The following is a 15,206-nucleotide window of genomic DNA, read 5'->3' as shown; positions in this document are numbered from 1 at the left end:
CCCACTGCACCCAGGCAGCGCAGCCGAGTGAAACCTTGTTGGCTGGGTCACAGTCACCAAAGGGGCTACTTAATTAATTAATCCAATCCACTTTATTTATAGAGCACATTTAAAAACAACAACGTTTACCAAAGTGCTGTACAAGTCCCACAACATATACAAAAAAAAAGAATTATAATTAATAAAAAGTTTTTTTTTTTTTTGAAGCTTCGAATTAAAATCGAAGCTCGGCCCCGAAGCTTCGATTGCCAAAGAAAAGCTTCGAAAGTCAGCCCTGCGATGAAGTTAGTTTACTGTATGCAGGAGTCGCAGGGCTCCGTGTCTGTGCCATGCGTTATGCGCAAGTTACTGTTTCATAGTTGTAGCCGATAAAGGCCTATATGTAGGCTATGCTATTATAATTTATATAGGCTACCCAATACAGACATCAAAATAGATTGTATGCTTCAGTTATATTGACGAGGATTGACCCGAGGTTCAATAACATCCATTTATTGACTCGTTCGTTTATAATCTCCATTCATGCATGCCGCTTACGTTACAAAACCACCATCATATTATACCAGGTAGCCAATCACAGCCTCTACAAATCATATTATAACCAGGTAGCCAATCACAGCCTCTACAAATCATATTATACCAGGTAGCCAATCACAGCCTCTACAAATCATATTATACCAGGTAGCCAATTGACGGAAAATCCGTCACGATTTGGAATCAAAGCACTATTGTACATGCCATCATACAGAGTTATATGGGTAGACTATAGTATGAGGTAGGTAGTTATGATTATTATAACTACCATTATATTATAATGAACCAGACCGGAGTAGATCCAGGATCTCCATGTAGGACCTTAAAGACAATGCAGTGGAAAGTTAAGGCCACATTTACCTGAAGGAGGAAGACACTGAAGAAAGATCATCTGCCGTTTCTTCAGCCTCCATATCACCATCTGTGAGAAGCAACAAGAAACATACAGTACATGATATTTTCTATATTCAAATATTGAAATGCATCCCGACAGACAGTCTATTCAGGGATGGAAACATATCAGCCCCTGCTTTGACCTTTTGACCTTACCCTCACCAAGCCGCTTCTCAAAGTCGGCTATGTTCAGGGTCCGTCGAGGCCTCTTGCGGCTCAGTCCCTTCACGCTGGCTGCCATGGTGGTGGTGACATCAGGCAGGTCCAGGCCAGTGCTGCAACACACAACCAATAGAAGGTCAAGCTAATCAGCCACACCTGCCCTGGGTCAAGCTAATTTTATTTTATTATTATTTTTTTATTCATCCTTTATTTATCCAGGAATGTCCCATTGAGAATACAAGATGTCTAATCAGACCTGGGATCAGCCACACCCGTCCTGGGTCAAGCTAATCAGACCTGGGATCAGCCACACCTGCCCTGGGTCAAGCTAATCAGACCTGGGATCAGGGGTGGAAGCGCACTTTTATCGCGTTATAACGGTTACCGGTATGTGCACAGGTTCAATCTCCCATCCATCATAAGGACCATCCCCGTCAGACACGCACGCACAGCCTACCTGTCACACACAACATGTGCAGCCTACCCGGCAGACTAGGGCTGTCTTAAATACTTCGAAGCTTCGTTCGATGGCACAAGCTTCGAACATAAAAAAAAAATCGAAGTAAAAAGCAATATATATATATATATTTTTTTTAAATAATTTATAATTTTTTTCTCCAAAATCTTGCGCCTCCATTCCAATGAAACAAAAGCAGACATGTCGACGAAGAAGCGAAGCAATGCCGTTTGTTATTTAAGACTACGTCGGACAGATTTGTGTTCATTGTGCTGCTTTTTTAAAGTGTCCCGACCCATATAAAAATATGTCTTAATAAAACGTGCTTAATTAAGTCGAATTCTGCCTTTATCTCCATCAACTACATATAAATATTTATATAATTGTTTGCTTGATAGACGAAGGTTGCAACATAATTATGTAATGTCATGTCGTTGGCTGTGAGAGCAGCCCCACTGCACCCAGGCAGGGCAGCCGAGTGAAACCTTGTTGGCTGCGTCACAGTCACGAAAGGGGCTACTTAATTAATTAATCCAATCCACTTTATTTATAGAGCACATTTAAAAACAACAAAGTTTACCAAAGTGCTGTACAAGTCCCACAACATAAGATAAAAAAAAAAAAAAAAAAAAAATAGCTTCGAATTAAAATCAAAGCTCGGCCCCGAAGCTTCGATTGCCAAAAAAAGCTTCGAAGGTCAGCCCTACGTCAGACACACACACACACACACCCTACCTGTCAGACACACACACACAACACTCGCAGCATACACTGTAGCATTCAACACTTGATGAACATTGTTACTCAGCTGATAAGAGTTGTGCCCTTCCTGATGACTCGTCATACAGAACTTGTAAGTCGCTTTGGATAAAAGCGTCAGCTAAATGACTAAATGTAAATGTACCCGTCAGACATGCACACACACACAACACGTGCAGCCTACCCGTCACACACACACACAACACGCGCAGCCTACCTGTCAAGACACACACACAACACGCGCAGCCTACCTGGGACGGTTGCTGCTCAGGCTGGAGTCGGCCGAGAGCAGCTCCTTCTGATTGGATCTCTCCTGAACGAGCAAGGACACCTCCGGTTCTGATACAGACAGACCCAACAACAAGAGATGAGATAATGGAATAGGGAAGTGTGTGTAATAAAACCAGGGGTGTCACGCTTAATCGAATAAATAGATGAAAGATTAAAGCATTGACGCTTGGAAACATTTCATTGGAGTCAGTTAAAGGTTCCAAAGCATCTAGTCTAGAATACTAATTAAGGAGGATCATTGCATTCAGAAGCATTAAGGTTGTTAAAAAATGCTCCAGAAACACTTTATTAAACGTGCTCGTTTCAAATGTGCAAGGAAACCTTTTTTTGAATCTAAACAATAAATTCTCATCCAAAAAAAGGTTTCCTTGCACATTTGAAACGAACACTTTTAATAAAGGTGTTTCTGGAGCATTTTTTTTAACAACCTTAATGCTTCTGAATTTAACATTTTTTAAACTTTAGATGAACCGGTTAATCATTAAAATAATTAATCAATTACTTCAATGGATTCAGCAATATATTGATATGATTGACCGCTATTCTGGAGTTCTGCACCGCCTTCCTTACAGAACAGAACACGCTCGACTAGAAAGACTGGTGGGGCTATAACCCTAACCCTGTCCTCAACCCTAACCTCAAGATGTTCAAGTCTTCCTGTCCTCAACCCTAACCTCAAGATGTTCAACCCTAACCCTGTCCTCAAGATGTTCAAGCCTTCCTGTCCTCAACCCTAAGTCGTCCAGCATACTCGGAAAGTGACACGCACACGCTTCTGATTATACTCCATGTTCGGTGTACGGAAGCTTCGCGCCGAGTGCTTATGGAGATTGATTGAAAATGTTATTTACTGATTGCATAATGGGTACAATACAGCACAGCTCAATACAATCAATTGTTAAGGGGATGCAGACCAGACATCAGGGTCCCCCATTTTCAATTCATAATGACATTTATGACACACAATATACAGATATAAAGAAAATCTAATCTAATCTAAACTAATCATGACATAGATATGCAGTACCGTTACATTTGTGACATACAAGATATGCAGTACTGTTAAACAGAGATCCTAACAGTAAATATATGACTACCTCAGAGCACCACAGACCACTGCTTCCTTTAAAAGAGGACTTAAAACATACCTCTTCACGAAAGCCTTCCCTTATACATGCATGTTTTATCCCTTTTTTATGCTTTTATGTCTTGTTTTTTAATTGCCTGTTTTTAAAGTGTTTTACTCTGTAGCACTCTTGAGATTTGGTTTCAAAATATATAGTGCACTGTAAATCGAATGTATTATTATATACATACGAGGGGGAGGGAACTGTACATTAAGATAATCCTTTATTGATCCCCTTGGGGAAATTCAGGTGTCAAAGCAGCATGGGGGGGGGGGGGTACAGGGTGGGGGATGCATAGCTTCACAGTACAAATACAATATAGTCAAATAAAGTATAATGAATTAGGTAGGGCTGACCTTCGAATTTTTTTTTGGCAATCGAAGCTTCGGGGCCGAGCTTCGATTTTAATTCGAAGCTTCGAATTAAAAAAAATAAATTTAATAATTATTTTTTTTATATATATATATATATATATTTATCTTATGTTGTGGGACTTGTACAGCACTTGGTAAACTTTGTTGTTTTTAAATGTGCTCTATAAATAAAGTGGATTGGATTAATGAATTAAGTAGCCCCTTTCGTGACTGACGCAGCCAACACGGCTGTGTGATTTAATTCAAGGTGGATCGCTGTCGTCGTTTGAACAACTTCAGATTTCATGGGAACTACCAATCCCCCAAATCAAGAATGTTTAAGATGAATGAAGTAAGATTTTGATTATTTGAAATATGGCCTGTGTAGACTAAACTATGCACAGAATTATGTCAGTCTACAAGGTCCGGATTCTACATGGTCCGGTAGACTCCACTACAGACCAATTATCAGTGAATGTTCATGCATTTTTAAGAAGGGCTACTTCCACCAAAAAACTAAGAACTCACCAAAACATCTCAGTAGCACCTTATCTAAATGTTCTATTTCATATATGGAGATTCATATTTATTTATGTATTGCATGCATTTCTACATTTTATTTCCCATTTTGTTTATTCATCCCAGTATCTTTCTTTCTTATGTGTGGAATTCTACAAGGCATTTACATTCACATTTAGCCGACGCTTTTATCCAAAGCGACTTACAAGTTCTGTACGACAGGTCATCAGGAAGGATACAACTCTATCAGCTGAGTAACAATATTCATCAAAGTGTTGCGTGTTACAGTGTAGGTTAGTTTATTAGGACAAGTGCATGACAGTAAGGTTAGTTGGGGTTCGATTTTTTAAATTTTATTTTTTAAATTTTATTTCAGATAATGGTTGAAGAAGTGAGTCTTTAGTCGACGGCGAAAGATTGGACGGGATTCGGCTGTCCTAACTGGGGTGGTTAGTTCATTCCACCATTGTGGGGCAAGGACTGAGAATAGGCATGTAGGTGGTGTATGTGTTTGAGGATGATATCCTTCAAACAGGCAATAGTGATGATATAATTTGGGCAGTGCTGAGCTGGGTTACTTTCCTCCAGTGTATTTGTCCCCCGGCCCCACCCAATGGCCCCATGCACACACACCGAAGTAAAAAAAATAAATAAAATTGAAAAAGAATTTTAACTTCGATTTTTTTTTTTAATGTTCGAAGCTTGTGCCATCGAACGAAGCTTCGAAGCTTCGAAGTATTTAAGACAGCCCTAGAATTAGGAGGGGTGGGTGAGAGTTCTCCATGCAGGGAGAACTCAATTTAAAAGTTCTTACCAGGAGAAGACACTGCATTTAAATACTAATGTACAGATACCGAGATGGCACACCATGTACCTGTTTATTGCACCGTTTTATTGGATTCTATTAATATGTTGTACCACTGTATTTTTATTGGATTCTATTATATGTTGTACCACTGTATTGCACATCGTCGCGGGCAAGACCAGCCGCATTTCATTGTATACCTGTATGCCGTGACAATTAAAACTCTTGAATCTTGAATTTCCATATGTGGAGTGAAACTGTGGAACAGTCTGAATGTTGTGCTAAAGCAATGTCCAAACATGAGACAATTCAAACTGAATTATAAGGAAATTATTTTTCACGAGGTAGAGGGATGAGGAAGGGATTTGACATTCACAGGTGTTTACATATATCATAATTTTTTGTTTGGCATATATATATATTGGTTTTGTAAAGTTTTAAATTAGTACACTCATTTGAGTAGTGGAAAAGGGGTAGGATTAAATAAGTGTATAAAATGATGTCTTCCTACTCCTTTTCGAACATGTAAATTGAGTTACAGTATGTTTTGTTTGTTTATTTTTTTCCATTTCATTTCTAGAGAGCAATGATTTGTTTTGATTTTATATTGTTTGTATTAGGGATGTCCGATATTATTGGCCTACCGATATTATCGGCCGATATCGGCATTAAAATGTGATATCGGAAAATATCGGTATCGGTTTTCAAATTTTATTTATAGTCAAAAGTATGCATAATGTTGTGTTAATTCCACAACAAGAGATATGTAATGTAAATTACCTGAAATTATTACGTTTTTTGGGGGGGAAACCCTGCATATCGGTATCGGTTGATATCGGTAATTAAGAGTTGGACAATATCGGTATATCGGTAAAAAATCCAATATCGAGCATCCCTAGTTTGTATACATGTTCTAAATAAAGATTTCAAATCAAATCATCATCATTTATTTATTTATACATGGAATTACCACAGTCCAACAGTACATATTCATATAATTCACCAAATCCCATGGCCGAAAGGAACAGGAAGAAGAAAAATTCGTATATATATATATACCTGCCCCTAAACAACACACCGATAGACTTATTGCATAAAACCAAACAGAATATACCCATTTTGCACAAATGGAAACAACACAACCAAATTAAATCAACATAAATAAACCCATTTTGTGTATCAGTCAAACTACATATTTAGGTTCATTCATTTACACACACACATGTAGCTATACATTTATATAATCTGTTAAATAACGTTTTCATTCATTCAAAACGTACACGGACCACCATGTTGCTTTCCCAGCAGGCGCCGTGCTTGACAGCTGGGCACATGCGCAGTCGGCACGCATATCCACGCGAGCAGTCCGCGCGGTTAGAAACTTTGGGCTGCACGCGGCCACCGACGCGAGATCCACGCGGATGAGCGCGCTGACGAGAATTACACAAATGACGTCACGCTCACCAATGTGCACGAGCGGCTGCGGCTTGCGGAAGGAAGTATGGATGTGCCTTAACCCTGTCCTCAACACCATCTGTCCTCAACCCTAACCCTGTCCTCAACACCATCTGTCCTCAACCCTAACCCTGTCCTCAAGATGTTCAAGCCTTCCTGTCCTCAACCCTAACCCCGTCCTCAACACCATCTGTCCTCAACCCTAACCCTGTCCTCAAGATGTTCAAGCCTTCCTGTGCTCAACCCTAACCCGTTCCTCAACACCATCTGTCCTCAACCCTAACCCTGTCCTCAAGACATTCAAGCCCACCTGTCCTCAAGATGTTCTGGAGCAGGTGCCTGGGAGTGAGGTCCTCGTCGTATTGAAGGTATGAGGCCGCGGCGGGACCAGAGGTGGTGGTCCTCCTGCCCCCAGCAGACACAGTCCTCCTCTCAATAGGCTGCAGGGAGGTGCTCTGTAGAGGATGAGGAGCGACATGGAGTAACTGCACACAGAACAGGCAGCAAGTCTCTGGTCATTCAGAGTTTTCAAGTCCTCCGACTAGGGCTGGGCAGGGTGAGGAACTCTAGTACTAGGGCTGCCGCGGTTACCGCATATATATCGATATTTTTATTAGTATTATATAAATACAAATAATTTGTTTTAGTATTTATTATTATTTAAACAACAAATGCACGTTTATTTTGCAGCAATTCTGTGTTGTTGCCGCCATCTTTAGTGTTACAGCCCCTCACACTCCAGTTCTCAGGCTGCAGCTGGTTTGAAAGCGAAAGTAACAAAAAAAGTGGCTGTGGCTCCAGGAGAGTTAAAGAGTTCCGACTCTGCTAGTTTCTTTTCCATCTTTTGGTGCTTTTTTGGTGGACAAACCACTGCACACATGCACTGTGACTCACGACTGGAGACTAGCTCTGCTAGCACACACATAGCCTACTAGACGGTTTCAAACTGTATTTTAAATTAGAACACAAACTAAATAAATGGACAAGAGAAAAAGAAATCTCAATTTGGTCAGTATTGTCATTTGGACAAGCAAAGCCATTACTTTAAGTTGCAGGCAAGAAAGACAAGTCTGTCCACTGTCTGGTTTTAAAGCTGCCCTGTTGCAGGTCACAATACAAATAAAATAAAAGATTTTTTGTAATTATCGATATTATTTTAATTATCGATTATTAAAATATATCTCGATAATTATCGTTATATCGCCCAGCCCTAACGAGGCGTGAGTTGTTGTAGGAAGCTGTGTAGGAGGGATAGCACACTTAACACATTCCCGGCCAATCACGCATATATAAGTTATTGGGAGCCAGCGGTTAACGGACAAAAACGTATATACCGGTAATATATATATACGTTTTTAACTCGTTTTTTCTTTTATTCGCTTTTAATATACTATTCCATGTCATGGAGCTGTATTTTGCCTGGAAAAGGCATATTGGGACTCCGAAGGTGCCGTACCGGCCAGATCCTGGTAGTGGCGCTGTCTCGAGAATGCAGTAACCCCTGTTGCAGACAGGGTGGCGTTATTTTTTTTCGTAGCCGCATTTTGCGGAGACGCTCTCTGATTGGCCACTGACTGACGCTCATGTGCGCCCAATCGCGTGACGAGCTGTGTCTTTGCCCATTTCCGGGTCCAACAGCCTGCAAACTACCTAACGCCTAGTTTATCACTGGTTAAGCTTAGGCGACTCTTTCGAAGTTGGTTAAGGCCCTTGTTACACACTGTTTTTGTGCTCGTTTGAATAAGTTTGCTGTCCCCATTAGATAGAAATGCCGTTTTGGCAGGAAACGTTTTGGCCCTACTGAAAACGCTAAATTGTGTTTCCGTTTTGGAATAACGCCAAAAACTTGCCGACAACGTGTCGTGTAATCTGCGCGGAGCCGTTGTTGCTCAACGCCCATGCGCAGTAGATACCCACATCTGCGTGCTCTCACCAATGTCCGGTGACAACAGAGCTATAGCTGCAGCTACCATGTGTTGTCAAGTTATTGTTACAAGGAACCCAGTCCAAGCTACAACAGTCTGCATTCCCTTAACAATTGTTTGTATTGAGCCGTATTGTACCCATTCTGCGATATGTTAAATAAAGTTTACATCCATTCATTCTGCTAGCATTACCGATTGCATGAGCAGCTGGCTAACGTGAGCTAGCGTTAGCTATCAGACCCTGTTAGCTCAAGCTCCTCTTTCAATCTTAAAAAGCATTAAACAAAATGGCCAAGTCATCTATTCACTTTTGTTTAATACACAAGGCGTTGTCTCTAATGTTATCTAGCTACTGATAGCTCCCGATCATCAGTTGTGCTGGCTGGTTAACGTGAGCTAAATGTTAGCTTCTAGCCACAATGCTATACTGTTATAATGGCATATTCCTATCGCGTTAGCATGCAAGCTAACAAATGAGCGCCGATGAGATTAAACTCCGCTCTTGGTGGTCAATTGTGTTGATGATAGTTTTGTTTCATCAACAAATGAGAGGCAGAACACAGTGAATGTATCCGTTTTGTTTATTGCACTTTTATTACACTTTGCTGAAAAATAAGTGCTGCATTGGCTAAATAGCCGAGGCATTTAAAGATGGCGGCGTGTTGACATTTCTTTGCAGGAAGTGTATTGGCACATTCAAGTTCTGATTGGTTGAAAATTGCCTTCATGTTCGCCACCTACTGCTTTGGCAGTGTACTACATCACTGTGCTCAGGTGACAAAACGAAAGTGTGACTCGGCTACCACTACGTTGCGACCAGGAAAAGCGAAACTCATCTGAAAACGAAACGAAAGTCTAACCGCAGCCTAAGGTTAGAGTTTGGAATCAGGGCTGGGGTTCTATCGCCCTGCTCTAAGACTAACTCTAACCTTAACCAACTTCGAAAGAGTGCCTAAGCTTAACCGGTGTAGAAACAGGCGGCACACGATTGGGCTCACATGTCACATGAAGTGGCCAATCAGAGAGCGTCTCCGCAAAAAATGGGGCTACGAAAAAAAATAACGCAACCGGGTGCCACACTGAAAACCTTCCGGGTGGCCTTTTCTAGTAACATGAACATATGGCTTCACCGTAGGGCTGGGCGATATGACCAAAAACGTTATCGCGATAAAATTATAAAATTATTTTCATATAATTCGACATCGATAATTATCGTCGATATAATGTCCGTCAAGTTTAATTAACTTCTTATGCTGCTGCGAATGTCTCAAGTCGAGTTGATGTCGTCATCAGTCTGCGCACGTTAGCCGACAAGCGGAGTATCTCATGACAATAAATATGACACTAAAATACTCTCTTCCGCCACAATATATTGAAACGGCGTCCACTGTATATCCCACACTACCATAAACGTGGCCTCATAATTAAAAAAAAACACATACTCGGCACGTAAATATATAAAACGCTGCCGTGCAAGCTAATTAGCCTAGCAAGCCTTGTTGTTGAGTGAGTCCTACCTCCTTCCGCGTCTCGGCCATCTCCTTCACTGATTGGTTGTTAGCTGTTGTGCGTAAGTACGTCATCACGTAACGCTGGTTGTTGTTAGTGAGTGTGCTGAGCCGAGGCTGAACGGAGCCAAGCTTGGAAAATCGATATATCGAAACTTTGCGACCACGTTTCATGTTTATTTCGAGGAAATAATTTATCGCGATAGTTATCGTTATCGTTTTATCGCCCAGCCCTACTTCACCGGATCACATTGAATAGCCCTCGGGACCCCCGACTCACCATGCTGTGGTGGGTTATATCATGGGCCAAATGGACATATGATCTAGCAGATGGCAATCAAAATTGGAATATTCTTTTTGGAATCCGTTCAGCCACAGGTAAGGACAATTTAACGTCAATTTCAGCTTGATCGTGCAAGGATTTCATAGCCATCCCCCTGGTCAGCCTATGTTGTGGTAATGCCGTTATTGGCAATCTAGTGATGCACCGCTTGTGTTGTGGCCGATGCACGATATTAATATTGCTGTTCTGGCCGATACTTACCGATGTCGATATCTCTCTATAGAAAACACTTTATGATAATCAAATAGAGATTTTCCAAAACGCATTCTCTTTTTAACTTTTGTAACTTATTTTCAGAAATGACTGATAGAATATATATTGAAACTATTTAAGGCCAAAACATGTAAAAAGACAAAATAAAAAAATAACTTTACACGATACCGATGTGTAAAAAAACTGCCATATCGGCCGATATTATATCGGCGGCCGATATATCGTGCATCACTATCACAAACGACCCCCCCCCCCCCTTTCATGCATTCATGATGGAACATAATACCGATCATATGCATTTGGATTTTTAACGAAACGCCAATGGATTTAACGTTAGTAGCGTCGCACCTTATAAATAGCCTCACAGGAATTATCCCAGATCATTCCGAAATAACTCATATTCACCACGGTATAAAACGGAAACGTATTGATGGAAAGACAATTTATTTTTTGCATCTTGAACGGAAGGTTCATACTGTCAAATGACCATGATATTGTATCCATAGCTATAATATAAAATATAGATTTAGCTCTACAAACAACGTGATGCACAGTGACATTTTTCTAATGGAAAGCTGGCCTTCCTAGAGTGGGGCCCGTCTAATGGCTGGCCCCAAATGTGTTAACGTTACCGCGAAATGTTTGTTAGCATAGCGCTATCCAAGAGATAAAAACAGCGGTTCGTGTTCATGCATTTCCAGATTGGACAACAACACGTTGCCCAGTCTGCATAGCGTTCATACACATTTTTACTTTCTCCTCATCGCTGGAGGAGCCACCATCACTCTACCGCTTGGCAACAAACTGAGAACAGAAAACCTACTGCCTTGTTGTTAGCCGTCCGTGGATGGAAGTGTGCTCCAGAAGTGTTGCATTGTGGGGCTGATTTGGAGGACTTGCGAAACCTGAATGACGTCACAACAAGGGCTAAGGATGCTCATATTGGGCCTCCTATATGAGTTTGTATTTAGAGCTTATGGGTCAGATATGATCACAAACAGATATGGAAGCTGTAATATAATGCAGTGTGCAAACGAGCTCCTTACCGCACGGATCTTCTGTCTCATGTTCTGCTTCAGGGCCTGCATTGGAGTCAGGCCCCCAGCGCTGGTCCTGAAGACTCTGGAGCTGCGACGGAGCCCAATGCTGGACCTCTGCAGCGCTGCTAACTGGAGCCTACTGCTGGACCTCTGTGGCGCTGCTGCTGCCTGGGGCCCAGGGCTGGACCTCTGCAGCTCTGCTGCCTGGGAGCCACTGCAAACATTACATTATTTAGAATAATGCTGTATAATACATATCCCTTGCCTACCTACTCTTACTAGTTACACTGCTGGTCACCATAGTGTCTTTATACCTGTATCACTGTACATATTAATACTACCAGTACCACATACTAGTACTACCATAGTGTCTCTATACCTGTATATTGCTGTACATATTACTACCAGTACCAATTACTACTACCACAGTGTCTCTATACCTGCATCACTGTATATGAATACTATCCGTTCTCTCCCCTCCAGGTAGGATTGCATCCACGCCCCCAATGTCACGCTGCTACAGTATGTTACTGTTGCACTTTACTGTTATATTTTGCACTCTGGTTGGATGCCAAACTTCTTTTCGTTGTAACTTTACTGTACTTGTGCTGCATGACGACAAAGACAATACATTTAAATGTAAGCTAATCATGCAATAGAGCCAAGTAGCTACACACTATTGACTGACTGACTTGACAGGGGAACTTACCCGTCGCCCATAATGTTACACACTGATTGATTGAAAACTTTATTAACAGATTGCAGAATGGGTACAATACAGTACAGCTCAATACACACAATTGTTAAGGGAATGCAGACCAGAGAAAGACTTTAGTATTGTTTACATCAGGGTCCCCCATTTTCAATTCATCATGACATACAGATAGACAGTACAGTACTGGGCTAATGGTACCGAATACCATCACGGGAGGGTCAGCTGAACGGTACCTGCGGGTCACGGGGGCTCTGATAGGTTCAGTACGGACGACATTTGCCAGCAGGATCCGAGCAGAGACGTCTTCGTTGAGCGAATCCATCTGGAGTCGTGGCTAAAAAACACTTAGCGTTAGCTAACGTTGTGTGAATGAGGTCGTTGTAGTAGCTCTGGGGCCAATTAATAAAGCAAACGGTACAAAAAAAGACTTATCATGTAACTTACACATTTAGCTACACCAACGGGTTGTTTGTTTTCGCTGCGCCCGCCTTCAAGGAAGTAAGATCTTCTTCTTCTGATCTTTTATTGGCGGTTCGGCACAAACTATTCAAGTAAGATCTCGCGAGATGTCTTCCTCTTTTTTTTCCAATTTCCGGTAGATTTGATTTGGCTTTCGGCGCATTACTGCCACCTTCAGTTCTATCTGCACCATGATTGATCAATAGATTAGCACTCAGTAGTAGTACTAATTCATATTTTATACCCAGTTTAATCACCTGTACATTATCTATTACTATTGCACTTTACTGTTATATTTGCACTCGTTGGATGCCAAACCTCTTTTCGTTGTACTGTACATGTGCTGTATGATAATACATTTTAATCTAATCTTGTGCTGATCCTACCTGAAGACAGAAACAGACTGTCATAGAACATCATTCAGAGTCAACCAATTATTCTCTTCCAGTAACAGTGAATGACATCACTATGCCACAAACAGCCTACAGACACGTGCACATGTATGCATGGCAGCACACCTACACGCAAAACACGGCCAGGAGAGGCAGGAGGAATGAACGGCCACATGGAATCCACACGTCATCAGCTCATAGCCTACTTTCTCACCAGTCTGTCAGAGCCATAGGGCCACATACTCTGTTGCCTAGACTAAATGTATACCTACCCACTGCTTTCACCGTCTACAACGGCCCTACACTGTAATTATAACTACCTACCTCGAACTATAGTCTATTACCAGCCCATGTATGATAGCATGTAGAATAGGAATAGTGATGTATATACTATAGAGACAACAGTGGATCAAGAGGTAAGGCAGTCGCCTGGTAATCCGGAGGATCCCGGTTTGATTCCCGCTCCTCCCGGGCAGCATGTCGAAGTGTCCTTGAGCAAGACACTTAACCCCTAATTGCTGCTGATGAGCAGGTTGGCTCCTTGCATGGCCGCCTCCACCGTTGGTAAGAGAATGTGTGAGTGAATGGGTAAGATGTGAGGAACAAATTGTAAAGCGCTTTATAAATGCAGCCATTTATATTTACAGCATAATATCCATATATGTCCCATATATAGTCCATATAACTGATAGCATGTACAATAATGTTGCATGTACCACCATATGCATATATAATCTATCCATATGTCTGTACATAGCTGCATATAATCCTTGTTACATATCTGTAGATACTATATTATGTACATAACCCTTAGTTAAGCTGCTGGCCAGTATGACTTACCAGTGTCTTTATACATTACCTGCATCACTGTACATATTAATACAACTCTGTACGTACATCCGATTGGCACTATTACTCAGTAGTACCAATTTATATATTTTTACCCAGTTTAATCACCTGTACGTTGTACTATTGCATTTAGTTACATTTGCACTCTGGTTGGATGCCAAACTTATTTTCATTGTACTGTACGTGTGCTGTATGACAATACCATCTGAATCTAATATTTTTCTTTGAGTTTGAACATTTCTGAATATTTCCCTCCAATATCAGAAATCCAGTGCAGGGTGTTAGTATGATTGACAGGGCAGGGTGTTAGCAGTATGATTGACAGGGCAGGGTGTTAGCAGTATGATTGACAGGGCAGGGTGTTGGCAGTATGATTGACAGGGCAGGGTGTTGGCAGTATGATTGACAGGGCAGGGTGTTAGCAGTATGATTGACAGGGCAGGGTGTTAGCAGTATGATTGACAGGGCAGGGTGTTGGCAGTATGATTGACAGGGCAGGGTGTTAGCAGTATGATTGACAGGGCAGGGTGTTGGCAGTATGATTGACAGGGCAGGGTGTTAGCAGTATGATTGACAGGGCAGGGTGTTAGCAGTATGATTGACAGGGCAGGGTGTTGGTAGTATGATTGACAGGGCAAGGTGTTGGCAGTATGATTGACAGGGCAGGGTGTTAGCAATAGCAGTATTATTGACAGGGCAAGGTGATTGATTGATGTGTAAATCACAATAGACAACATTTCTCAATTATAATGTATTTATGTGAAAAACACAACAAAAATAACCTGAGCTAACAGCTTGTATCAATATCCACAATGATTCAAAGAACATCGACTCAAAAAGACTAAACGGAGGCTTCCTTGGAGAACTGTTGTAGTGGATCATCCTATTGGAATCAGGAGGGGGAGAG

The 15,206-nt window shown here is 41.4% G+C and overlaps 1 protein-coding gene across 2 annotated transcripts in view; it reads right to left on the bottom strand.

Annotated features, from left to right (window-relative positions):
- cenpt (centromere protein T) overlaps nt 1-13,084 on the bottom strand; it is a 50,998-nt gene extending 37,914 nt beyond the window's left edge. For both annotated transcript variants that reach the window (XM_084323345.1, XM_084323344.1), the window contains exons 1-7: nt 13,044-13,084; nt 12,833-12,933; nt 11,891-12,098; nt 7,166-7,310; nt 2,557-2,644; nt 1,084-1,202; nt 895-955 (exon numbers count right to left, since the gene is read on the bottom strand). In XM_084323345.1, the coding sequence (XP_084179471.1) occupies nt 895-955; nt 1,084-1,202; nt 2,557-2,644; nt 7,166-7,310; nt 11,891-12,098; nt 12,833-12,921 (710 nt within the window). In that variant the 5' untranslated portion in view covers nt 12,922-12,933; nt 13,044-13,084. The remainder of the gene's footprint in view (nt 1-894; nt 956-1,083; nt 1,203-2,556; nt 2,645-7,165; nt 7,311-11,890; nt 12,099-12,832; nt 12,934-13,043) is intronic.
- Nucleotides 13,085-15,206: the final 2,122 nt, after the last annotated feature.

Source organism: Notolepis coatsorum (genome assembly GCF_963971535.1).
Source record: "Notolepis coatsorum genome assembly, chromosome: 10".
NCBI lineage: Eukaryota > Metazoa > Chordata > Actinopteri > Aulopiformes > Paralepididae > Notolepis > Notolepis coatsorum.
This window is presented reverse-complemented; position numbering and strand designations above follow the sequence as displayed.